The sequence below is a fragment of the Bufo gargarizans genome, chromosome 4 (assembly GCF_014858855.1).
Source record: "Bufo gargarizans isolate SCDJY-AF-19 chromosome 4, ASM1485885v1, whole genome shotgun sequence".
In the NCBI taxonomy this organism is placed as follows: domain Eukaryota; kingdom Metazoa; phylum Chordata; class Amphibia; order Anura; family Bufonidae; genus Bufo; species Bufo gargarizans.
In genome coordinates, this window is record NC_058083.1 from 245,579,313 (window position 1) to 245,605,245 (window position 25,933).

The 25,933-nt window shown below is 43.0% G+C and overlaps 1 protein-coding gene across 2 annotated transcripts in view; it reads right to left on the bottom strand.

Moving 5' to 3' along the window:
* Positions 1 to 25,933, bottom strand: part of SLC17A5 (solute carrier family 17 member 5) — a 47,911-nt gene that overhangs the window by 13,230 nt on the left and 8,748 nt on the right. Inside the window, exons 1-6 of one of the 2 annotated variants that reach the window (XM_044289073.1) lie at positions 17,619 to 17,743; positions 13,573 to 13,769; positions 9,045 to 9,278; positions 3,605 to 3,692; positions 1,882 to 1,968; positions 528 to 646 (exon numbers count right to left, since the gene is read on the bottom strand). In XM_044289073.1, coding sequence (XP_044145008.1) covers positions 528 to 646; positions 1,882 to 1,968; positions 3,605 to 3,692; positions 9,045 to 9,278; positions 13,573 to 13,769; position 17,619 — 726 coding nt within the window. In that variant the 5' untranslated portion in view covers positions 17,620 to 17,743. Of the gene's footprint in view, positions 1 to 527; positions 647 to 1,881; positions 1,969 to 3,604; positions 3,693 to 9,044; positions 9,279 to 13,572; positions 13,770 to 17,618; positions 17,744 to 25,933 lie in introns of those variants that run through there. The other variant, XM_044289072.1, reaches the window with a different exon arrangement.

Below are 25,933 nucleotides of genomic sequence, written 5' to 3' on the forward strand. Positions count from 1 at the left end.
GAGAAGAGTTGGGCTTGTGCTCTCTGAAGAGGCATGCTTGGGCACTTTGAAAGACTGTCAACGTTCTGCTGGGAATTTTGTGTCTCATCTGCGTATCGTACAAACTTAATTTTCAAATGCACCTAAGATATCAAAGGGTAAGCTTTAAAACGATGTTTGAGTGCAAAACAGCACCCTAGCATCAGTTATATAGCAGAAATATTGGCGACAGATTCCCTTTAAGTAAGCTCTCCAGAATTCATTCTCTCTATGGATGCCTATGAGAACCTCATGGCAGCTGACTTCCAATCCACAGAGTGTGGTTCACTAGCTATAACTGCGGCGTGGAGCAGAGCTGAAAATTCATCAGTGCTCAGTGAGAGAATAACAAGATCATTTTTAAAGAGTGCTTCTTTAAAATTCACTGCTGTGGGGGGAATCGAGCAGGCACCATGGGCATGGTTTACTCTACAAAAAAAAAAAAAATCTTGGATCTATGACCAGCTCAGAAAATGGTCAACAGACACTAAAGTATTTCTTCCACTTACCTCATGTTTAAGGGCCGACAAAATGTATTCTCTCTCTGAGTCAGATATTGTGCGGTGAGATTGTGGAGTATCACTGACTAGAAATAACCACATTATAAACCATACAACACCGAGTGCTCCTGTTCATAGAGAGAAAAACACACATTAATACACAGGCCGACAGATCAAAGCTGTTTCATTGGTTATTTCTGTGTGCAAAGCCTCAGCTCATCAGAGAGGTATTAAACATACATGAAGTTATAAAGACACAGACATTACTAGTAGGGATGAGGGAACTTCTGTTTTAAAGTTTGGTGTACAAGGTTCAGGTTATTTAAGAATTCCGTTATGGATTCCGCTACTGGAAGATGCTACATGAGTTTTCTGGGTTAGAAAATGTGCACATTTTTTGCGCCTTTACTCCTTACTTGCAACTTTTTGAAATAGTAGATGCAGTATCGGTGGGGCATGTCCTTTTCTGGCCTTACATATGAAGGTCAGAGATGTGCCTCATTTTTTTAAGAGGCTTAAAAAGGTTGTCTAAGTTAACTGAATTTCCCCAATACTACTAAATGTTATAAAATAAATACCGTATCCTATGCATACAGCGTGTGACCACTGCAGCCAATCACTGGCCTAAACAATATACAGCACAAAACTGCTCAAGCTAATGACTGTCTGCAGCAGTCATGTGCTGTATACCTATATGTCCCACACGCAGCCTTGTATTTAAAAAACCCGCTAGAAGTAGGACCACAGATGCCACGGTAGAAATGGCGAGGGAGTAAAGGATTATTATTTAATTTTAGAACGTTTAGTGGCATGGAGGAAATATTATTATTTTTTTATTTAATTGAAAAACACCCTTTAATAAATTAAATCCGCTCTTAATAAATTAGGCACGTCATATCAGCACAAACTAGATTTAAAAATAGTTTGGGAAAGTGTATGGGAAAAAAAAAAAAAAGGGCACTGCCACTATATCCTGAAAGACTATATGAAAAACTGCACTTCCAGTATATAAAAACATACCAATCTTTATTTAGCTCCACAACATTAAAATAATGTATACAATAGAAACCGTATGTAGGACTGAATATGTCAATACATAAATGTGTACGAACTAGTCCAAAATAAGGACATTCCTGAGTACCCGGACAACCCACAAATGGAAATACATACTATGCTAAAACATGAGATCCAATACAAAATATTAAACAATACCCATGATGTAGCAGTAGGCATTCAGGTCCAAGTAAGCACACAAGCCAAGCCCCACGCGTATCGCTGGAATAACCAGCTGTACAAGCTTGACTGAAATGTGAACGTATTTATATATGGATATACTGGTCAATATAACTGATGCATGACCTACCAAAAATGTAGAACACATAAATCCAGTTCATGTAATAGCAAATTAAACCAGACAGAGGCAGAGATACAACCGTGCCAAGCTGAGCTCCTAGAAGACAAAAAAGGCATAAAAAGGATCAAAATAAGGTGTCATGCTGCAAAAACTGGACATATTTTATTTGTGGTTTGAATATGCTGTACTAAAGGGGTTTTCTGAGACTTCTATACTGAGGACCTAACCTCTGGATAGGTCATCAGTTTCTGATCAATGGCGGTCCGACATCCAGGACCCCCACTGATCAGATGTTTGAGAAGGCACCGGCGCTCGCAGTAGCATCATGGTCTTCTTACAGCTTTCCCTAGGGCCTAGGCCATATAAAGTCACATTCATCTGTCACATAGCCTAGGCGCAACTCAGAACCATTGAAGTGATAGGGACTAAGGCTACTTTCACACTACCGTTTCTGGGTCTGCCTGTGAGATCTGTTTCAAGGCTCTCACAAGCGGCCCAAAACGAATCAGTTCAGCCCCAATGCATTCTGAATGGAAAAGGATCTGCTCAGAATGCATCAGTTTGCCTCCGTTCAGCCTCCATTCCGCTCCGGAGGCAGACACCAAAACACAGCTTGCAGCGTTTTGATGTCCGCCTGATGATGCGGAGCCAAACGGATCAGTCCTGACTTACAATGCAAGTCAATGGGGACGGATCTGTTTTTACTGACACAATATGGTGCAATTGAAAACGGATCCGCCTCCCATTGACTTCCAATGCAAGTCAGGACGGATCCGTTTGCATTGCATTATCATGAATGTTTGCATTTGTTCATGGTAATGCAAACGGCACCGTCCTGAACAGATACAAGCGTTTGCATTATAGGTGCAGATCCGCACCTAAACGCAGGTGTGAAAGTAGCCTAAGCTGCGATACCAAGCACAGCCACTATACAATGTACGGCACTGTGCTTGGTGAGCTGAGCGAAAGCCGCGCTGGTGCCTTCTCAAACAGCTAATCTGCAGGGGTCATCAGTATGAAAGTTTTGGAAAACCCCTCTAACCTTAGCAAACTTTAGTTGAATATTTTTGTCCATCAAAGGGTGATTATGCTCATAAAATAGTTTATGGCTTAATGACTAAGGCTAGTTTCACACTTGGCAGGCAGGTCCAGCAGAGAACAGCCTGCTGAAGTTCACTGAATCTGGCCAAGCCAGATACTGCTGCTCACTGCTGGATCCTACTGACTACAATGGCACCTGCCTGGTTTCTGGCAGGAGTGCCGGGTTTTGGTCGTGTGCCTCATGCACACGACTGTCGTTATGGTCCGCATCCGAGCTGCAGTTTTTGCAGCTCGGATGCGGACCCATTCACTTCATCACATCCGTTGCTCTGTTCCGAGGCCCCACAAAAAAAAAAAATATATAGCATGTCCTATTCTTGTCCGTTTTGCAGACAAGAATAGGCATGTCTACAATGGGCCCTCCCATTCCGTTCCGCAAATTGCGGAAGGCACACGGGCGGCTTCCGTTTTTTTGCGGACCGCAAAAAATGGCACGGTCATGTGCATGAGGCCTAAAATCTGGCACTCATGCTGGAAGCCAGCCAGATCCCATTATTGAATGGCAGTATTTGGATGGCAGTATTTGGCTAGGCCAGAGACGGTGAACTCCAACAGGCTGTTTTCTACTGTAACAGCCGGCTGGATCCAATAAACTTAAGTGTGAAACTGACTTTAAAACTTTTATACTCACCTGCATAAGAAAGACTTAAAAGTCTGCTACGCTCAAGAGGTGGGGCCCAAGATGACCACATTGCATGCATAGCTGGAAAGGTCACACCCTGAATAGACATTAGAACATATTACTTCCTTATTACATTGTTCCTCTTAGGAGATTATCAGAATTACATGTTTTCTCAAAAGAAACAGCAAGACATACAGTAACTATGCTTTAAAGAGGATGTAAAAAATGAAAATCAGATAGTACATGACAATTTACACAAAACTAGAACAAGCCCTGGACCTCACAAAGATTTAAAGATTTCCCCATTTAGTGTTCCAATTGCTCTGCTAGATTTATTTCAAGCTGACCACCTCAGCAATGGTACCAAGGTGGATGAAAAAATAAAGAAAAGAGGGTGGCGCTACACAGACATTTTATTGCATAACTGTGGCTATACTAAAAGTATTCAGATCAAGGGGCAGGTTTGTAAAATGTAGAACATTTTTCCTAGGAGAACCCTTTTAAAGGGAATCTCTGATCAAATGTAAAACTTTCAATACATTCTGTTATGGAAGTTTCTCAGCCATTCTTTTTCTTACTCCTATCACTAAATATCACACTGTGTCATAGCAATGGTCACAATTGGGGACACACTTTATTCACTTGAGTGTATGAGGATTAAAGGGAAACTGATCCATGCTGCCCTAATCATGGGCAACATGAAATACTGCAGGGGTCATCAAAATCCTTATTACAAAATAAGGACTCTTGCACACAACCTTTATAATTTTGCGGTCCATTTTAAATGGATCCGTATTTCAGTTTCAGTAGTGTTTCCACTTTCGTTCCGCCGTTCAGTTTTTTTGTGGATTACAAACAGAAACAGTAGCATACAATACTATTGTATAAAATAACATTTTCAATAGATGGTTCTGCAAAAATGGATATGGAAGACATACGGATGTATTCCGTATGCATTGTTTTTTTTTTTTTGCGGAACCACTGACTTGAATGGAGCCACAGAATGTGATTTGCGGGCAACAATAGGACATGTTCTATCTTTGAACGGAACAGAAATATAGAAACAGAAAGCATACGGGAGTACCTTCCGCTGTTTTTGCAGACCCATTGAAATGAATGGTTCCGCATACAGACCGCAAATTAAATCCGCAAAAACGGAACGGAAAAAAAATAAAAAAGTGTGTGTGTGTGCGCAAAAAGCCTTATAAAAGAGTCAAGCACAGGGAGAAGAGACCACCGGGCAGCTTCCCTCTGGCTTCTCCCTGCCCAGCGTGACATGATTGAAGGATCTCTCTCTAGTAGGTAGTACACTACATGTGGCTTCTTCTCATCAGCCCTTGGACACATTAGGGGGAAGTTTTGATAGTGAATTAAAAGAACACTAAGAGCACCCCAACTCATTTGTCACAGCAATATCTAGTAACATGATATTTTTTTATCGAGTCCAACTGAAAGCTTATGTTTTGTGAGATCTAACAAAGTAATTAATATTACAGCTCACAAAAAGCCCTTAAAAGGGTTGTGAGCTGTAATGATATTGATGACCTATCCTCAGAATAGGTCATCAATATCAAATTGGCGGGAGTCAGCTGTTTGAAGGGGTCCCGATGCGCTGGTCAGTACATGAGATTCAAAGTTGCACGCCATCTAGCTTCTAGTGGCAGTGCGGTGTAATTACAGCTACTCATTCCACTGAACTGCAGGTAAACTTTGAAGAGGATGTAGATCTCAAACGAACCCCTTCAAACAACTGATCAGCTGAAGTGCGGGGACTGAGACCCTGACAATCTGATATCGATTACCTATCCTGAGGACAGGTCTTCTGTATCATTACAACACACAACCCATTTAAAAGGGTTTTCCAGGCTTTTAATATCGAAGACCTATCCTCAGGATAGGTCATCAATATCAGATCGGAGATCAGCTGTAGGAAGAGAAGGGACACACCCTGCGTATTTGCCGTCTTCTGTCTCTCTTCCTGCTCACTGCTGCTATGTCTATGGCAGCTGATAGACGGGGATGCTGGGTGTCGGACCCTTGCCGATCTGATATTGATAGCCAATATTAAAAGCCTGGAAAACCCCTTTAAAGCTTCATTGCTATCAGACTAAAATTAAAGTGTAACCGTCATTTCACCTTTTTTAGTTTTATTTAAAGTGTTGGGAATAATTATGTTATTTGTAATGCAGTTTATTAGGGAAATATTATTATTACAGACAGTTTTCATAAACTGTACATCCATTGCCCGAGAGATTAAAATAAACATTTTTATATGATAAAAAGCTGGGTTAAAGCTGTATAGTGTTTGTACAGGCAAATAAAACCCAGGAGGCATGTTACATTAGAGAGCAGAGGACCATTTGTTTCTCTGTTCCCGCAGAGTGTGAAGACAAAGTAACTATGTTTGGGTTCCCATAGCTCTTATGGTAATTTTGCGCTTTCTGCCTATAGGTGTATTAAATCTAGCCACTAATTACTTTTCCAGTTACACCGTGCTTAAGAGACGCCACGCTGCCAAATATCTCCTGCAGCGTTAAAGCCTCTCCTTAGTACCGCACAGGTAGATACCTCAGCCAGGTAGCAATCCCACGACTGAAAATGTCAGCCCTAGCACTAATGCCTTATGCACACGACTGTAGTTCTGGTCCGCATCCGAGCCACAGTTTTTGCGGCTTGGATGCGGACCCATTCACTTCAATGGGGCCGTTAAAGATGCGGACAGCTCTCCGTTTGCTGTCCGCATCCGTTGCTCTGTTCGGAGGCCCCGCAAAAAAATAAAATAAAATAGCATGTCCTATTCTTGTCCGTTTTGCGGACAAGAATGGGCAGGTCTACAATGGGCCGCCCGTTCTGTAAATTGCGGAAGGCACATGGACGGCTTCCGTTTTTTGCGGATCCGCGGACCACAAAAAACGGCACGGTCGTGTGCATGAGGCTTAATGCTGCTGGTCGGCTGCTGCATATGAGCTAACCTGTCCCTGGCCTGAAAAGGATACACAGACATTGCTAAAGTCTGCGCTCTACATGTTTTAACACTCTTCACATATAACATCAGGAGCTATAGTTTAGAAATATCATTAGCTTTTGAATTGCCAAAACTGCTGGTGTGTGGGAGCGGTATCCATTATATTGCAATAAATAAAAGGTGTTTTTTTTCCATTTTAATCATTTTCTTAAGCAGTAATGTAAAATATATATCATACACACAGGAATGCTGGGACTTGGACACTGAGAGCAGAGGCAGGCTGAGAAACCTGCCTGTACTTCATATATGTTGCTGTCTTCAGCATTCAGTTATTTTTTTTTATAAAAGTACACATTTTTCCCTAATAAAATATATTATAAAAACGCATAACAAAGTGTTGACACTGACTTAAAGGGGTTTTCCCATCTCAGACAATGGAGCATATCGCTAGTATGTGCCCCCATTGTCTGATAGGTGCGGGTCCCACCTCTTGGACCCGCACCTATCTCAGTGCCAGGTCTGGCCATCACCAATCATTCTTACTGGCTCTCCGAAAACAGCCCAGTGGAGCGGAATCCCATAGAAATGAATGGAAGTGTACCACACTTACGCAGCCATTACTTCCATTCACTTCTATGGGGCTGATCGAAATAGCCAAACCAGCTCGGCTATTTTCGGCGGCCCCATAAAAATGAATGGAGGCCAGCCATGCATGCGCCCTCCTTCACTTTGCCAGCTGGGTTACGAGATAGGTGAGGGTCCCACCTCTGGGACCCTCACCTATCAGAAAATTGGGGCATAGCCTAGCGATATGCCCCCATTGTCTGAAATGAGAAAACCCCTTTAAGTCACAATTGCATGTAATTTAAGCAGATGGGGGCTAGGAACAAATGAATAGATTAAATATTATAAATGTTAAAAAACCCAAAACAAACAAACACAGTTCGTGATTTTCTCAAACTGCTTTCAGAAATCTGGAGCCAGGCCTAAATTTTATCCTTAAAGGGTTATCTTGCCACAATAAGTGATGCCATATTGCTAGGACTGTTAGCATACAAGGTTTGTATTGTATAAGCAACAACCACTGCATGTCATCGCTGTATGCCTAGTATATTGTATGGTCACTAGGTGGCAGTGTTACATTTGTGTAAGTTCCTGTTTTTGCTAAGTTCTTCCAATAAAAGAGTTCAGTGCTGGTTCTGACCAAGAGCAGAGGTTAGTGAAACTGCACAGACTGTCTGCCTGTCCTTTGTCTAGCCTCAGAAAGTATATCCAACAAGGACATGCCATTACTATGTGATCAGTGGGACCCCCATGATACCTAAATTGGAAAAACCTTCTAGTGCAGCAGCAGCAGCAGCATAATTCCCAAAACAGAGATTTGATGGAACAATATTAGCTGATGTCAACATGTTCTTGAGACCAATGTGGATCTCAGATTTCAGTGATGTCCTAATAGGTCATCACTTAGAAATCCAGAGGGTATGCATTATCAATGTGAAACCTTAATACTAATATATATCCAAGAAACATCAACAAAACAAGTAAACGGCCCACACTATCACTGTCTTAGGACTATAGAGATAATGGTCCAGTCTAAGAACTTTCTCACACTGATACTGTAACTTAACTCCAGGAAAATATTCACCCAGTCAGCACACATGGAAAAGTTTCCACACTGCACACAATAGGTCCATTGTTCCACACTGTCTGGTTTAAAACATAAATTCTTCATAAAAGAGTACTGTTCTGTCCCAGCACTGGAAGATTCATTTCAGTATCATTACAGATCAATTCTGCTTTCAGTTTGCTATTCCTGTTATTAGTTAGTTAACAGCGCCACCTAAATATATTACACTTATGTTTCTTGTTAATAAAGATTATTGTATTGTTGGGAGGTGCTGAGCATTGTGGGTAGTGCAAGGCATTCTGGGAAAGAGCACCCCAGTCTCCATTTTACAGGACATCAGCAGAGCTGTTCTATTCAGCTCTCCTTCTTAACCACTTCAACCCCGCTAGCTGAAACCCCCTTAATGACCAGGCCACTTTTTACACTTCTGCACTACACTCCTTTTTCACCGTTTATTGCTCGGTCATGCAACTTACCACCCAAATGAATTTTACCTCCTTTTCTTCTCACTAATATAGCTTTCATTTGGTGGTATTTCATTGCTGCTGACATATTTACTTTTTTTGTTATTAATTGAAATTTAACGATTTTTTTGCAAAAAAATGACATAGCAACCCATGATGCTGTGCGCTCCAGCAATCAGCAGGAATCCCGGCAGGGTTTTAACGGCCCGCTCTCGGCCGCAAACACGGCCGTGTGCATTCGGCCTTAATGTAATGTTGTAGTAAATGCTGTTCTATGCTTTATACTTATACAAGATATTTGTATTCTTATAGTTTTAACACACATCAATACTACACACATCAATGTCAGACTGCACAATGTGTGAACGTGTATGAAGACAGGACACTTACCTCCCCAAGTCCTTCCAGTGCTCGAACAGCTATAAGGTAGCCAGGACCCAAATCTGCAGCTAATGGTGTTAACAAAGTGAACACTGCAGTGCCCAGAATTCCGAATCCCAGTAGTAGTTTGCCACCAATTCTGCCAGCTATGTATCCCCCAGGGATCTGAGTGAGAATGTATCCGTAGAAAAAGGACCCAAGTATCCAGCCTTGGGTATTTGCATCCCATTCATACTTCTTGCCCTTTTTCAGAGATGAAATAAAAACATTAAGCAAACATAAAAGTTAATAGAGTCATCTTGTAATTTTTACAGACCACTATCATCATACTGGAGAAATAACAAAAGGAAAAAATAAATAAAAAATCATCAACTCTTTTCTGCTGTGCTTTCTCCCAGAAGGAGTTTTCCTGGGAATATTAACTGTTAAAAGAAGGCCCCTTGCCTTTGGAAAGAGGATACTTACCTGCTTCCGCCTCTCTGGTCCCATGAACACGTGCTCCTGCAGCCAATGCCTGAATGTCTTCAGCTGTGACATATCACTTGGAGCAGGTAAGTATGACTTATTAGGTGATGCACGAAAAACCCCTTTAACCCTGACAAGGGCGTATGTAATATAGTATGACTAGGTGTGATATTCAGGATGCAGCACAAAAAATAATTCCTGTCTGATTCTCTAGGTGAGTAAGGGTGGTAGACAACAAAAATTGCAGGTGACTTCAAGAAGACCAATCACAGCCTGTCAATGTCAACTCATTCCTGTGTACACTCCAGGGAGTTTTTTATTTTATTTTTTTAAATCCAGATGTTAGCTGTAAGGCTACTTTCACACTAGCGTTCGGAGCGGGTCCGTCTGATGTTTCATCAGACGGATCCGCTCCTATAATGCAGACGTTTGCATCCGTTCAGAACGGATCCGTCTGCATTATAACTTAGAAAAATTTCTAAGTGTGAAAGTAGCCTGAGCGGATCCGTTCAGACTTTACATTGAAAGTCAATGGGGGACGGATCCGCTTGAAGATTGAGCCATATGGTGTCATCTTCAAGCGGATCCGTCCCCATTGACTTCCATTATAAGTCTGGACAGATCCGCTCGCCTCCGCACGGCCAGGCAGACACCCGAACGCTGCTTGCAAAAAAACGTCAAATGTTTAATTAAAAAAGTAAGTTTTTATTAAGGGTACTTTCGCAATTGCAGCAGAGGATCCGGCAGGCAGTTCCGGCGACGGAACTGCCTGCCGGATCCGTCAAAACGTATGCCAACTGATGGCATTTGTAAGACTGATCAGGATCCTGATCAGTCTTACAAATGCATTGAAATGCCGGATCAGTCTTTCTGGTGTCATCCGGAAAAACGGATCCGGCATTTATTATTTTCACATTTTTCAGTCTGCGCATGGAAGGACGGATCCGGAATTGCAGTATTTTGAATGCCGGATCCGGCACCAATACATTCCTATGCCGTATTTGGCATTTCGGCAAGTGTTCTAGATTTTTGGCCAGCGATAAAACCGTAGCATACTGCGGTATTATCTCCGTCCTGAATAGTCAAAAAGACTGAACTGAAGACATCCTGATGCATCCTGAACGGATTGCTCTCCATTCAGAATGCATGGGGATATGCCTGATCAGTTCTTTTCCGGCATAGAGCCCCTAGGACGGAACTCTATGCCGGAAAAGAAAAACGCTAGTGTGAAAGTACCCCAAGATGTTTTTTTAGTAGGGTAAAAACACCAGACATAATTAGCTTTGTTGTAGCCCTTGAAAAGACCCTTTGGTTCAAGAAACAAAGTTCACATTAACTGAGCTACAAACAGAACACTTACATGGTGCCCCTTTATCATCTTTTTAGTTGCAGATCAGTCAGTTCCCAGGCTTCTCTTCTGCCATCCAAGACGGAAGCACCACTTCTCAGACTCACACTGTGCATCAGTAGACACTTCCTACTTCTCCAGCCCTGCTCTTGGGTGGCTAGTAATGTTCATGTGAGCATGTGGGCCAGTCCAAGAGCAGCAGGAAGCATCTTGGGCTATCAAATCTTCTTGTGTACCAGGAAGTTTGAGAAGCACTGTGACCATCTTGGATGGCAGAAGGGATGAAAATGAGATGAAAAGGAAGGCACCAGTTAAAGGAGCACTCCCACTAAATATATTTATTCTCTGACCTGCAAAAAAGGTACATGATGTAATCTGTAGCAAATGTAAGCTTCTCACCAGTGACTGTATTAGTGAGTTATAACCTCCCTTCTGATCCTCAGCTGTGTCATGTGACCAACTCTCTGATCTCCAACTGACAAAGGACAGGAGAAGTCAGTTACTTCTCTATTCATTCCTATGAGACTAACATTGAGGCTCCCAAAGGAATACATAGAGAAAGTGACTTCTTGTCCACACATAAGATGCTGTGACATTTGGAAAGTCTGATAGCTGGCCACATGACACAGCTGAGGATCAGAAGGGAGGTTATAACTCACAAATACAGTCACTGATGAGAAGATTACATTCACTACAGATTACATTATGTACCTTTCTGACAGGTCAGAGAACACGTTAATGTGATTTTTTTTTCCTGAACCATAGTGTCACATTAAGGTGGTCATAAACATTAGATAGAAGCAGGTTGATCACTGAAGCAACAAATCATCAGTAAAGTAACCTATACAACGCAGTATAACATATTTTAGTCCATACATGTTCAATGAGGTGAAGGAAGAACGATCTTTCTGGGAATGTTTTTCACATAAAGACTAGAGATTATCAGGTGAAAATTTCAACCATGTGGACGACTTCCTTCCAGATAATGATAGTCTGTGATTAGTCACCTAAGATCATCATTCATTGTTAAATTTCACCCGATGAACAATCGTTTTGATCTCAGACTAATGTGTATGGCCACCTTTAGGGCGTATTTGTCCTACTTATCTAATTATCTGAAGTGTTAGTCACACCATATTTCTCCATCATCTACATCACAGAGATTTTTGGTCTCTTTTTCAGTTACAGTGCTTTTTTTGCAGATATGTGCATTGTGTATCTAATGCTCTGCTTCAGTCAGACTTTTAGGCACAAAAACTTTTTACAGATTGTTATGCCTTTCTGCAAAATTGCATAACAGCTCTATGCTGCGTGAGACTGTCACAATTTGCCAGGCGTCTGCTTTCTGAACATATATGGTTAGGGAGTACCATATATATTTTTTATAATGTAGCTTTTATCCGTATAAATACTGTAAAACTATTTGTAGAACCCCCTCAGTGAAAGACTATGTTCACCTTTGCAAAAATAAATTGATCTGCATAGCTGCTTGGTTATTCATTTACAATGACATAATCTTACAAGGGGTGGCCCAAGAAAAATATTTATCACCTATCCGAATGGATGATATTTATGATCCCTGGGGGTATGACTAATGGGAGCACCTTCGATTAAGAGAACAGGGGTCCCATTTCCCCATTTAAATGGAGTGGTGGTCATGCATGCACCCTAACAATCCATTCAATGTCAAACTGATGACATACAGCATCTGGCTATCTCCATTAGTCCATAGTCAATGAATAGAGCGCGATATTGATACTCAGCCACTGCTCCATTCAAAAAGAGGACAAGCAAATCTATTTCCCTTTCAGCAATGGCAGTCCCAGCAGTTAGAACCCCATAGATCATACATTTATCTTGTGGATAGTTGAAAATGTTTTTTTTTGGGAGGCCAACCGTCACACCAGTTATTAACCCTTTCCCGACCAGTGCTGTACTAGTATGGCGCTGGCTGGGTCTTTAAAGATGGCGCCTGAGCAGTGTGGGCACCCTGCTGTTCATGTCTGCGACTGGTGATAATGCTGATCGCGGAATTTAACACTTCAGATGCTGTGGTCAAACCTGACCACGGTATCTTATCGATTGTATTTCCAGAAGTGCACGCTTACAGGTATGCTCTGGCTCCCCCGTGTGGCGATTGGAGGAGCCGGAGCCCGTATGCAGCAGCCCCTGTTATAGAGAATGACAGAAGGCTGCTGCATAGTGTTTCCTATGCAGCTCTTGTCTGTAGTAGTGCTCCATAGAAAACGAGTACATTTCTCACGGACTATGAGAATATCAATCTAATGATTGCTTGTTATAGGGGACTATGGGGACTATCAAAGTAAAAAAATAATTGATATAAAGTTTTTAAAAGTAAAAACATTTAAAAAAAATATCAAAAAAATTCATTATACTCATGCCACGTGCGAAAACGGCCATACTATGAATATGGCAAAAAAAAAATAAAAAGTAAAAATGGCCTATTCAACGATTTTAGACGGTTCATTCTCCTCTCTGCCGTACACACCAAAAGTACAAAAAAAAGCACAACTAGTTATGGCTCTGGGAAGTCAGGGAGCGCAAAACAAACGCAAAAAAGAAAAATCCTCCAGGGTAGTAAAGGTTAAGAGTAAATCCCATTCCTAGCAGCAGTAATAAAGTATATGACAGAACTGATATATACCTACCTGATATTACATAACATTATTTGTACACTTTAAAAAATGGTAGCAGTTTCCTTACCGTGGAATTATGAGGCACGATGGGTGGAAGTGAATGGTCAGGGCACACATTGGCACTTCTGTTTACGTGTTCACTAGATGTTGAGTTTACCATATCCACCAGTGCGACGCTTAAATTGACCCGTAGTGCATACAACATGAAGAAGCCAAGCAACGCCATCACTGCCAGGTTGTAACGAGCAGAGCAACACACAGGCACTGAAACACAGAGAGACATCTTTCATGTGGACAGTCATTCTGTAGGCAGCAGAAGAGCACAATTTCCAGCTCAAGACCTTTACTGCTCTGTTTACTTAGCAGGATAATTGTTCTGTGTACATAGTGCACGCCAGGCAGCCGGAAACACGGATGTAACTGACGGTCTATGACATCAAGAGGCATTAGTAAGTATTCATGAAAGCAAGAGGTGGATTTCCGTACACAGTGATTACCCATATAGAGGACATGCTAAATGTGGAAACTATGCTACACACTAGATTCCGGATAAGCGGATTTATCACCTATCCACTGGATGCTAGATTGGAGGGGATCTGACTGCTGGGACCCCCACCAATTGTCAGAACAGGGGACCCCATTTCCCCCAGCTACAAGACCGCAGGTAATAGGAGTTTAAATAGAGCAGCAGTTGAGCATGCTTTATGCTGTTCGGTTGAAATGCTATGGTACTAAGGGCTTATGAATGTATTTTCTTTCCGCGTCCGTTCAGTTTTGTTTTTTTGCGGACCGTATGCGGAACCATTCATTTTAATGGATCTTCAAAAAAGGAAGCTACTCCGTCTGCATTGCATTTACATATGTCCGTCCCGCAAAGTAATAGAACATGTCCTATTGTCCGTATTACGGCCAAAGATAGTGCTGTTCCATTTCGCAAAATACGGAATGCACACCGACTTCATCCGTATTTTTTGCAGATCGCAAATTACATACGGTCGTGTGCATGAGCCCTGACAGAAACAATCAAAACTCATGAAAAACGAATTAATTTCCTTTTTCCCCCCCCAAGTCGGCCATATATGTAAGAAGAAATGGCATAACGTCACTAAAGGTTGGTATCCACACTGTGTCCCTCTGAGCTCTATATTTTAAAATTAAATACACAAACAAAGAGCACTTTGCATTTTAAAAATCAGCAGAGGCTGGAAAATCAATGAACTGTCTGGTCATTATGGGATCCAGCACTTTTACATCAGCAATGTTCTACAGTTGCCATCTGGACCACAAATATCTGGGGGACTTGAAAGAATGAGGAGTATAAATAAAAGTGTACATCGCAATATAAATCCTATTGGTTTTGCCCAACACAACCTCACAATAGTCAGAAACAGAACAATATTCGGACAGCTTGAAACTACTGTCACCTATGGTTGCACCGTCTTCTGTGTTGTTTCTTAGGACACCTGTGGTTTGGATATACCCATGTCCTTTCATTAACAGATAACATCAGGCAGGTGACATGAAGTAACACAGAAGAAAGAAATGCCTTCTTCATGGTATAGAGGAGGAGCTGAGCAGACTGATACATGGTTTTATGGTAAAAGACTCAGTATTGTTGGGTTCACTACTGATAGCTTTTTGTGGCCATTTTTGATGCAATTTTTCTCCTATATATTTCCATATTCCCTTTCAACCAACTTGTCACAAAAAGCTGTGTGCGACACTACCATATAACTTGTGTTTTATTTATTAAAATCTCTGCTCATTCAGGGCTTAGGAGTCCGGTGGGCGGACTTATCAGTGATTGACAGCCATCTCTGAATATGCAGTCATACAGAGAAGGCTGTCAATCACTGATACGACTATTCAGGTATGGATTTGCTTCTACTCTAGCCACAGCCACAAAGGGGGTCTTAATAGCCCTTATATCTAGTGGTGGATCCGCCGAAGTTATAAAGAGGCGCCAGCCCCTACAGAACTTCAGCTTATCCAGCACCAGTCTAAATGTAAGACGGCTTCCTAGCTATCTTACCTTTAGACCATTTTCTACAGAAAATGATAAATGAGACGGATCTGCCGGCCCGTCCCCTTCCCCTCCACAGCTCTTTTTTAGACCTGACGTGAGCGGAGAAAAGTTGCACAAATAACCTTATATAGGCGTATTTCTCGATAGTAAATGACCTCCAAAGTATTAGCTGTGATTAGGCGAGTACTATGCATTTGTGGTTTTGAAATCTTGTCCTTAAAATGATACATTTTGAAGTGATCTGAAAGATTCTTGTATGATCCTAGCGAACGCAGTATGAATGTCTGTATTGTTCCACATGGGTGATAATCAGACATTGTAGATAAATGTTGCCCAATAAGTCATACTCTGTGTATACTGGCGATACTGACAAGGCTGAGAACATTTGGAAAAGGAGCTGGGCTTGCTTCAGTAGAATCCGTTATTCTGCGGCCTATGGGGCCGGTAATTTAAAAGGAATAAAATCATTACTAGAAAATAAAGTAAATACTATCTATTAGGACACAAGCTCATTATATAGGCATATATTTATATAGATTTAATTAAAAGCAAAAAACACAAAAAAGGGGAAATATATTATACCTGGCATTTGTTATGCCAGTCTTAAAGGGGTATTCCCATGTCAGACAATGGGGGCATATCGCTAGGATATGCTCCCATTGTCTGATGTGTGCGGGTCCCACCTCTGGTACCCAAACCTACACTGAACAAAGAGTGGGGAAGGTGGTGGCCAGAGGACCCCGGAAAACCCACGGCCAAGCGCTCTTACTATAGGATTTAACGAGAGCGCACCACACTTGCGCGGCCACCGCTCCCATTCATTTCTATGGGGCTGACGGAAATAGCCGAGCATTTTTGGCAGCCCCATAGAAATGAATGGAGGGTGGCTGCGCATGCACAGTGCGCCCTCCACAATCTTCAGGGGTCAGTTCTCAATGTACAAATTAATTGAGTGTGCATGTGCAATGCACCCTCCACAACTTTCGGGCCTCCATTCTCAGTGTAGGTGCGGGGGCATATCCTCAGAGCAGAAGGGGGGGGGGGGGGGTGTCTGTAAAGTAGCTCAATGCAGAGAGCATCTCACAGATATATTTTTACTGCTCTCTCCAGCCTCTACCTAGTTACCTCGTCAACAGTCCAGAATGGTCAAGACTGCTGACAAAATCCCAAATCCCTTTTAAATTGATCTCTATGCACAAGGGCTCCAGGCTACAAAAAAAAAAAAACAACAACCTTTGGCTCCTATTCTAAAAATAAATAATATTTTTGGTTGCATTGGTAAACATAGTCCCAATCTGGATCCCCAAGCATTCTCATCTTGGACACTGGGCGATATGCCCCCATTGTCTGATGTGTGAATCCCACCTCTGGGACCTGCACCTATCCTTAGAATTGACCCTGTAAAGTAACGGAGGGCGCATTGTGCAGGCACAGCCACCCTCAAATAATTTTTATGGGACTGCCAAAATAGCTGAGAACTGGCTTGGCTATTTCCCCAAGTCCCATAGAAGTGGATCAGGAGGTGACCATGCTTGTGCGCCTTCTATTCATTTCAATGGGACTTCTGAAAAATAGCCAAGTGCTTGGCTATTTTCAGCACTCCCATAGGAATGCATAGAGGGTGGCTAGGTTGTAAGCCCTCCGTTACTTTGTAGACTACATTTTATCAGACATATCCTAGAAATATGCCCCCAGTGTCCAAGATGGGAGAACCCCTTTAACAGTGCAAACCTTATTTACAGGGCAGTTGTATACTATGGGGGAGATTTATCAAACTGGTATAAAAGTAGAACTAGCTTAATTGCCCATAGCAACCAATCAGATTCCACCTTTCATTTTCCAAAGGAGCTGTGAAAAATGAAAGGTGGAATCTGGTTGGTTGCCATGAGCAACTAAGAAAGTTCTTCTTTACACCAGTTTGATAAAACGACCCCCTATATACCTATACTAGTGGTCTCAAACCTGTGGCTCTCCAGCTCCCAAAAGAACTGGAGAGTCACAGGTTGCAGACCATTGCACTAAACAATGCAGTGAAACTAATAAAAAAAAATGCAAAAATTATTAAAATAGATAAAATGTTGTCTTACTTTTTCAGTTCTTGCAGACACTGGCATCCAACAAAGCATCTGGTTCTTGAATACTTCAGCGGATTCACTCTGCTAGTTGATACTTGGCAATGGGCTGGAAATTACGGCTAATTGAAGTGGGAGGCCTGCAGATCTGGTTTTTCTTGAAGCATAATTAAATATAAAAGTGTGTTTGTTTATGGACTTTGAAGTGTGGGAGGTAGAGACGAAAGACCTGCATTTAATGTTTCTTCATATATAAATGAAGAAGAGCCATTATAATGGCCTTAAGTACCCTATCTTTCACCCCATGAGACATTTTTTTTCCCCCCAAAAGAGCTTCCATTAGTACCGGAGGACCGGGTAGCGGTGAAGGCTGCGTCGTCGTCCAGGAGGCGTAGAGTAAGTGTTTTTTTTATTTTATTTTCTCTGTGGCTGGGGGCATAATAAATGGCATGGGGGGGTCATAACTGGCATGGTGGCTAATGGGGGCTGATCTGAGGTCTTATTAACATTGGGGGTCTGATTAAGGGGCTTATTAACATTGGGGGTCCGATTGCTGGCCTGATCTCAGATATAATGAAAAATATTTTTTTCTTATGGTCCTCCTCTAAAACCTAGGTGTGTCTTATGGGGTGAAAAATGTGGTAAATGAGTCAAGTGGTAACAAGCTACAGGTAAAATGCTCATTGTAAGAGTATATTCACAGGTAGGTTTGGCACAGAATCCACTTGCAGAACTTCCTCACTGATTTCACACCATGGAAAAAAGAAGTGTCCTGTCCATTCTTGACATGGATTCTGTGTCCAGAATTCCCACTGAAAATGGGCAGGTATGAAAATCCACGCCAAAACTGCACCAAAAAAAACGAACAAAAAAAAAAACTATATTCCGCATTTTGCGGATGTGAACGTCCAGCCCCTAATACAACAGTCCTATCCTTGTCCATAATGTGGACAATAACGTTCGGTTTTTTTTTTGCGGAATGGCAAGGAATGCACAGTAATTTCCAATTTTTGCAGCCCCACTGAAGTGAATGATCCTGCATATGGGCCACAAAAAAATAAAAAAATGGAACAGTGCATGGGCCCTTGGAAAGGGTTCAGAGGCGGATGATCAGATTATTTAATTTTTATGGAAGAGGTCTGAAAAATCAGGCTTGTTCTTTGAAAAAAGATGCCTTACAGGCGATGCCGTTTACTTGTTCGAAATATGTTTGTGTGTGTGTGATCAATGCAACGAACTGGCTCAGAGTCTATTTGTTCCTAGGACTTTACAAAGGACCAGGAGGCATTCCATGACTCCATTAATTATGGAGGAAGGGTGAGCCAGACATGAGTATTGGAAAAGGTTCAACTTGAATGGGTCCGTGATCCATCCGCACCGCAAAAAAATAGTTCTATTTTTTAGCGGTGCGGAGGCACGGGCAGAAAGACCACGCAGGTACTCCGTAGTGCTTCCATGGGGTTCCGATCCGTGCTTCTGTTCCGCATCTCTGCGATTGCGGCCTCATTCAACGGAATGGGTGTGCATCCGTGATGCGGAGTGCAGACGGGTTAGTGCCCCTGTATTGCCGGCCACACAACGTTCCTGTGAAAGAGGCCTAACAGTAATATGTCACCTTACACATGGATGCCTGTTAACACCAGCATTACACGTACTGCAGAGTCAATCATCGGGGTTGCTGTGTAGCTGTAAATTGAATAAAAGTCCAAAATGCTGATGAATTTCCTTTTGAAAAGTAAAGGTAAGTTCTCCCATAGAGCGTAGCATTGCATGGGGCCAAAAAGCATGTGCTAAGTGCAGCCTTATTCCACATGTGTCAGTAAGCTACATTTAGATAAGTGACGCTGGTCATACACATTAGATAAACGTCAGCTGAACCAGCCAACCATCCATTGTGTATGGCGGCCATTATGTACGTACCCAATAGCAGATGTAAGCGAAGATAAACATCAGTCATCGGACTTCTGCTCGATCCCTTTCTTCTCAGGCTGGTAAGTCTGCTGGAGAAGTATCTAGAGCAGCTTTGTCCCTCTCTCTGTTCAGAACACATGCATGCTTGGCCAAGTGAGCAGTTGAGAGAGATAGTAAAGAGCCACAGGCCAAATAGCTATGTATGAGTGGTCTGATTATCACCTCATCTACAAAATGACAGGATTCATATTTATTTATCCTCATAAGACCAAAAAAAGCTAGGATTACAGTTGTAGTAAATTGTATTTGCTCATGACGCAGGAAGCCAGTGCTATCTGGGAGACATTGCAGGCAGTCATTGCCTTCAAAAGCCTAAATGTAATTATCAACAAGTGATCGTGCATCTATAATACTACGACATTAGAAAACGTGGAAGCCATATGGTTAGAATACACGTCAATGAAAATGTTCCACTGACATGTCCGTAATGTCTGTATAAGTCAAATTATGACGTCAGGACCAGATTGTGCTCCATGGCCTCCGATCTTCTCTTCCTGAAGAAGTTACACGGTTGCAGATCACTGCTGAAGGAGGCTCCTTCTCCTGCACCAACCATGGTCATGCAGTGCTCCTTTATTAACAATGGGGTTCTTAAGCAGCTGCAATATTATAATGTACATATGTATGTAATGTTCTCTGTCCCTGCTGCATACACCTCAGATGCTGAAAGTCTCCTTTATGAAAAGGAGACATCATATAAACCAATGAGGGATAGAAAGATGGTTCTGCAGTGGCCGAGGCATGTCTCAGAAGGACCATGTATCCACGACTAGGAATTGTGAGGTGCAGAAATCTGGGACCTATATGCCTCTGTATGGTCATGGAGATTCTTTTATTCTCATCATTTACAGAATTGGGTACATTAAAGGGGTATTCCCATCTCAGACAGTGGGGGCATATGGCTAGGATATGCCCCCATTTTCTGATAGGTGAGGATCCCACCACTGGGACCCGCACCTATACTAAGACAGGAGGCCCGAAAGTTGTGGCGGGCACACTGCGCATGCGCAGCCGCCCTCCATTCATTTCTATGGCCCCATAGAAATGAATGTGAGTGGTGGATGAGCAAGTGCGGTGTATTTCCATTCAGTAGTATGGGGACAGCGCTTGGTAGTGGCCGGACCCGGTGAAACCCAAGGTCTTCTGGCCACCACCTTCCCTGCTCCATTCTCAATGTAGATGCGGGTCCCAGAGGTGTCTCAGATAGGAATACCACTTTAACCCATGTGTAATCGGACACATATATTACATAATATATAGTATAAGTGCATACTATACTTTTTAACTATATACTTAATTTTCTTGTTTACATGAATCAGATGACAAAAAGGTGTGCTCCTTCCTGAAATAGCGCCCCTGTTGTCAACAGTCTGTGTTTGGTACTGCAGCTCAACCTCATTCAGGTGACACAGCCTATGGACATAAGTGGTGCTGTTTCCTTCCTTCCTAACCAAATAAAGCGCCTGTATGGTATGTTCAAATTTCTGTAACTGAAAATCAGTTCCACCGATCTGAATGGGGTTGCTTTGCCAGCAAGTACATTGATTTCTGTAAGCCCGTTCAGATGAATAGGACAGATGCAGAAATTTTTGCGACAAATTTGCTGTGTGCGAATATAGCCTTTCCCAGATGGGGAGATATTCAATTTTTGCAGATTCACTCCCTGCCTTCCTGAAGCCATAACTTTTTTTTTTTTTTTTTTTGCTCACATGGGAGCCATATGAGGGCTTTTCTGTGGGACAAGTTGCACTTCCTAATGGCATTATTTAATATTGCATATAATGTACCGGGAAGTTGGAAAAATGTTCCAAATGAGGTGGAACTAGAAAAGAAAAAAACTTTATGGGTTTTGTTTTTTGGTGTTCACTATGTGATAAAACTGACCCGTTACCTTTATTCTCTGGGTCAGGACAATTACAAAGATACTATGTTTATATATTTTTTCTTGTGTTTTTAATACTGAAAAAATATATATATATTTTCTTTTCAGGCGCCCAAAACTTTTTTTTTATAGTTATGTCTACATAGTTGTGTAAGGGCTTATTTTTCCGAGATGATCTGTAGATTTTACTATCACTTTTTAATGTATTGCACTGTCAGTACAATACATTACTAATTATGTCAGACAGGGATACGCAGCATTATCAATCATTATAATGTCATGAGATCCCATTACAAGAGCAGAGTCCAGGACAGGAAGCGCGTTTCCCGCTAACAACTCGCCCCTTTGAAACTAGCCTTAATCCATATACAAATGAGCAGTTAAGTACAACAAGGGTGGTACCAAGCCACCCTGTGCACCTTTGCAGGAACCTGGCCCTGTGCCAGACTCACAATGTTCTCAACTGCTCATTTACATATGGATTAAAAGTACTTTTCCTCCAGAATGCAACAACGGATCACTAAGGCTCCTTTCACACCTGCGTTCAGGTGTCTGCTCGTGAGCTCTGTTTGAAGGGGCTCACAAGCGGCCCTGAACGCAGCCGTCTGGCCCTAATGCATTCTCAGTGGAGGCGGATCCACTGAGAATGCATCCGCCTGCCAGCGCTCAGCCTCCGCTCCGCTCAGTGAGCGGACACCTGAACGCTGCAAGCAGCGTTCGGGTGTCCGCCTGGCCGTGCGGAGGCGAGCGGATCCGTTCCGACTTATAATGGAAGTCAATGGGGACGGATCCGCTTGAAGATGACACCATATGGCTCAATCTTCAAGCGGATCCGTCTCCCATTGACTTTCAATGTAAAGTCTGAACAGATCCGCTCAGGCTACTTTCAGACTTAGAAAATTTTTCTAAGTTATAATGCAACACGGATCCGTTCTGAACGGAGCCACCGTCTGCATTAATATGAGCGGATCCGTTCAGAACGGATCCGATCGAACGCTAGTGTGAAAGTAGCCTTAGTGAGAGTTATCATTACATTTACCTGAGCCAGCCCTGTAAGGCATTGCGCCTGGCTTAACAGTTAATTTCCCGATGATTGATTCCCTTTAAATAAAAACTTGGGCAGTAGCAATAAATGTCAAAAGATCAAAAAAAAAAAAAAAATGGGTACTCACTCATTTTTTCCCCTGCTGTTTCCAGCATTGTGTTCCAGTCCCTCCCACCAGTGTTTTCCTAGCTGCAGCGATGACATCCCATACACACCACCTCGGCGCTGCAGCCAGGAAGAGGATGTCAGCATTGCAGGCCCAGAGCTTGATGCTGGAAGGGGAGAGCATAAACCCCTGACATATACAACTATATACCACAGACGTACATAAATCCCTTAATATACAATGGCCTTATACAATATTTTCAACATACAATGGTCTTCTCTGGGCCATCGTAGGTTGAAACTAGACAACATACAATGTCTCAGACTCAGATCCTACCGACATGGCCATTTCACTGGTAAAACACCTTTATTGGTTGTCTAGTTGCTCCTCTGCAGTACTACATGTTCTAGACTGCCCCCTGTCTGTGCCAGGATGAGCTACTCCTCTAGCCATCAGGTGAGCGGCGGCTTCATTTTATTTTTCTGGTACATGTACCGTATTTTTCGCCCTATAAGACGCACCGGCCCATAAGACGCACCTAGGTTTTTGGGGAGGAAAATAAGAAAAAAAATATTTTTAACCAAAAGGTGTGCTTTGTGTTTGGTGGGTTTGGAACTAATGGTGGTCTGTGGATGGCACTATTACTGGGGATCTGTGGATGACTGACACTGTTATGGGGGGGATCTGTGGATGACTGACACTTATGGGGGGGATCTGTGGATGACGGACACTGTTATAGGGGGGATCAGTGGATGACGGACACTGTTATAGGGGGATCAGTGGATGACGGACACTGTTATAGGGGGATCAGTGGATGACGGACACTGTTATAGGGGGGATCAGTGGATGACGGACACTGTTATAGGGGGGATCAGTGGATGACGGACACTGTTATAGGGGGGATCAGTGGATGACGGACACTGTTATGGGGGGGGGATCAGTGGATGACGGACACTGTTATGGGGGGGATCAGTGGATGACGGACACTGTTATGGGGGGGATCAGTGGATGACGGACACTGTTATGGGGGGGATCAGTGGATGACGGACACTGTTATGGGGGGATCAGTGGATGACGGACACTGTTATGGGGGGATCAGTGGATGACGGACATTGTTATGGGGGGATCAGTGGATGACGGACACTGTTATGGGGGATCTGTGGATGACGGACACTGTTATGGGGGGCGGATCTGTGGCTTGCACTGTTACAGGGGGGGGGGATCTGTGGCTGACACTGGTACAGGGGGGGATCTGTGGATGGCACTGTTACAGGGGGATCTGTGGATGGCACTGTTATATACCGTATGTGCCATCCACAGACCCCCCAGCCCATAACAGTGCCATTCACAGATCACCCCCCCCCTGTAACAGTGCCATCCACAGATCGCGATCCGAATCCCCATCCCCCCCGCCCGCCGCCGCCATACAAATATAAGATGTCACATTGAATTAATAGATATTAAACATGCCCCCCAACTCCTATTACTACCTCACATCCTACGGTAATCGCTTCTGTAAAATTCAGGCCGGGCGGCCGGCGCGTCTCACTGACGTCACTTGCCTGCGCCGCCTACTTCATTCATAAAGTAGGCGGCGCAGGCACGTGACACGAGTTACGCTGCCGCCCGCCCGGCCTGAATTCTACAGAAGGATTAGGATGTAAGGTAGTAATATCAGTTGGGGGGCATGTTTAATATCTATTACTTGAATTTGAGATCTTATACCGGAGCGGCGGGGCGGTGCTATACTACACTGACTGCACCGCCCGCCGCTATTGCCGGCCCCCAGCTCCTCCTCCCAGTCCCTCCCCGAGTCCCCGCTCTGCCCATACATCACAGCTTGCGATGTAAAACTGGCAGCATTCGCCCCATAAGACGCAGGGGCATTTCTCCCCCATTTTGGGGGAAGAAAAAGTGCGTCTTATGGGGCGAAAAATACGGTATGTACTATGCAACACCCTGAAGAATCTTCTGCCTTCAGCATAGAAAGTGATCTACAGCTTTCAGCAGCTATTCATGACTGTTATATGTAAGGATTTGCTTTATCCGTCTTGGTTATCTGCCTATTTTTTTTAAACCTTCAAATTTTTTCTTATTTTGGGATGACATTTTTGGCCTTTGGAAACAAATCACAGAAAGTTATGGACTCAAGTTACAATGGTTGTCTTGGAACCAATTAATATTGTAACTTGAGGGACATATATATATATATATATATATATATATATATATATTTAAAAAAAACTTTTTTTTTTATTGTGTGAGGTTTCGCTCTGGTAGATAGGGTAAGTTCTTAACTCAAAACGTCAGTGTTTATTCACACTTGAGGCAATTGCACAAAACAGCACGTAACTTTCCAGTCTTAGTGTTAATTCACACACAATGGAAAGTACATATGCAGCACGCCAGACCTGCAGGGTATAGCGACAGTGAGGTCATGGTATGGGCAATCGAGGGTTACTCACTTTTTGGAGGACCCTGGGCAGGCATGCGGCAGTGAAGGAGAGGCAGACACTAGTTCCTCTGGTGCACACTCTGTAGATAGGGACCAGACCTAATGGTATGTGAGGTGCCCTGGATGTTGCAGGTGTTTAGAGTGCCTGAGGCAAGGTCCCTTTAAGGATCGTGACACCAGAGCCTGTAACGGTGGCACTCCGGTTGTAGGGATAGTAATTGAGGTACACAGATTGTATGGTGAACCAAACGTTGCTTTACTTGGAAAACACTCCAACTTTGTACAGTCAATTACAGTTGTTAATGATGATGCAGTCCCTTGAACAATACTTCACAAGCAGGCTTACTTTCAATAATGGCAGGTATTAATCATGCAAGATACTTGGAGGGCAAACAGTTAATGCTTTGCAGTACAATGCTGCTCTATCCCCTCAGCTATTCTAGCTGGCTGGATCCCAAGGCCCGGATGCCTAAGTGCTGGCTTAAATCCTTGGTATAAATTCCTTCCTCCAGTATAGACCCTTGCTCTTCACTTTATAGTACTTCTGCCCATCAGGTTACTTATCTGTACTTGGTTGTATTATCCTCGCTTGGTAGGGAAACTGCAGGTTGCTCCCAGGAGGTGCTCTCCTACTACTGGGGTATCTCAACTGAGCTATGCTTAGCCTCAGGAGCTTCAGGCTGACGAGGTAACTCCTCTAGTCCCCTGGAATACACTCGGTCTCCAAGCAGGCTGTACTTCATCTAGCCCCCTGGTGCAGCTAGGAACCAGGACTATCTAGCTGCATGTCAGGAGGAGGCCCTCAGCATATCCTGGGCTGGTGCCTTCTCACTTCTGTCTCCACAGACTCCTGACTAACTATGACCCTCCC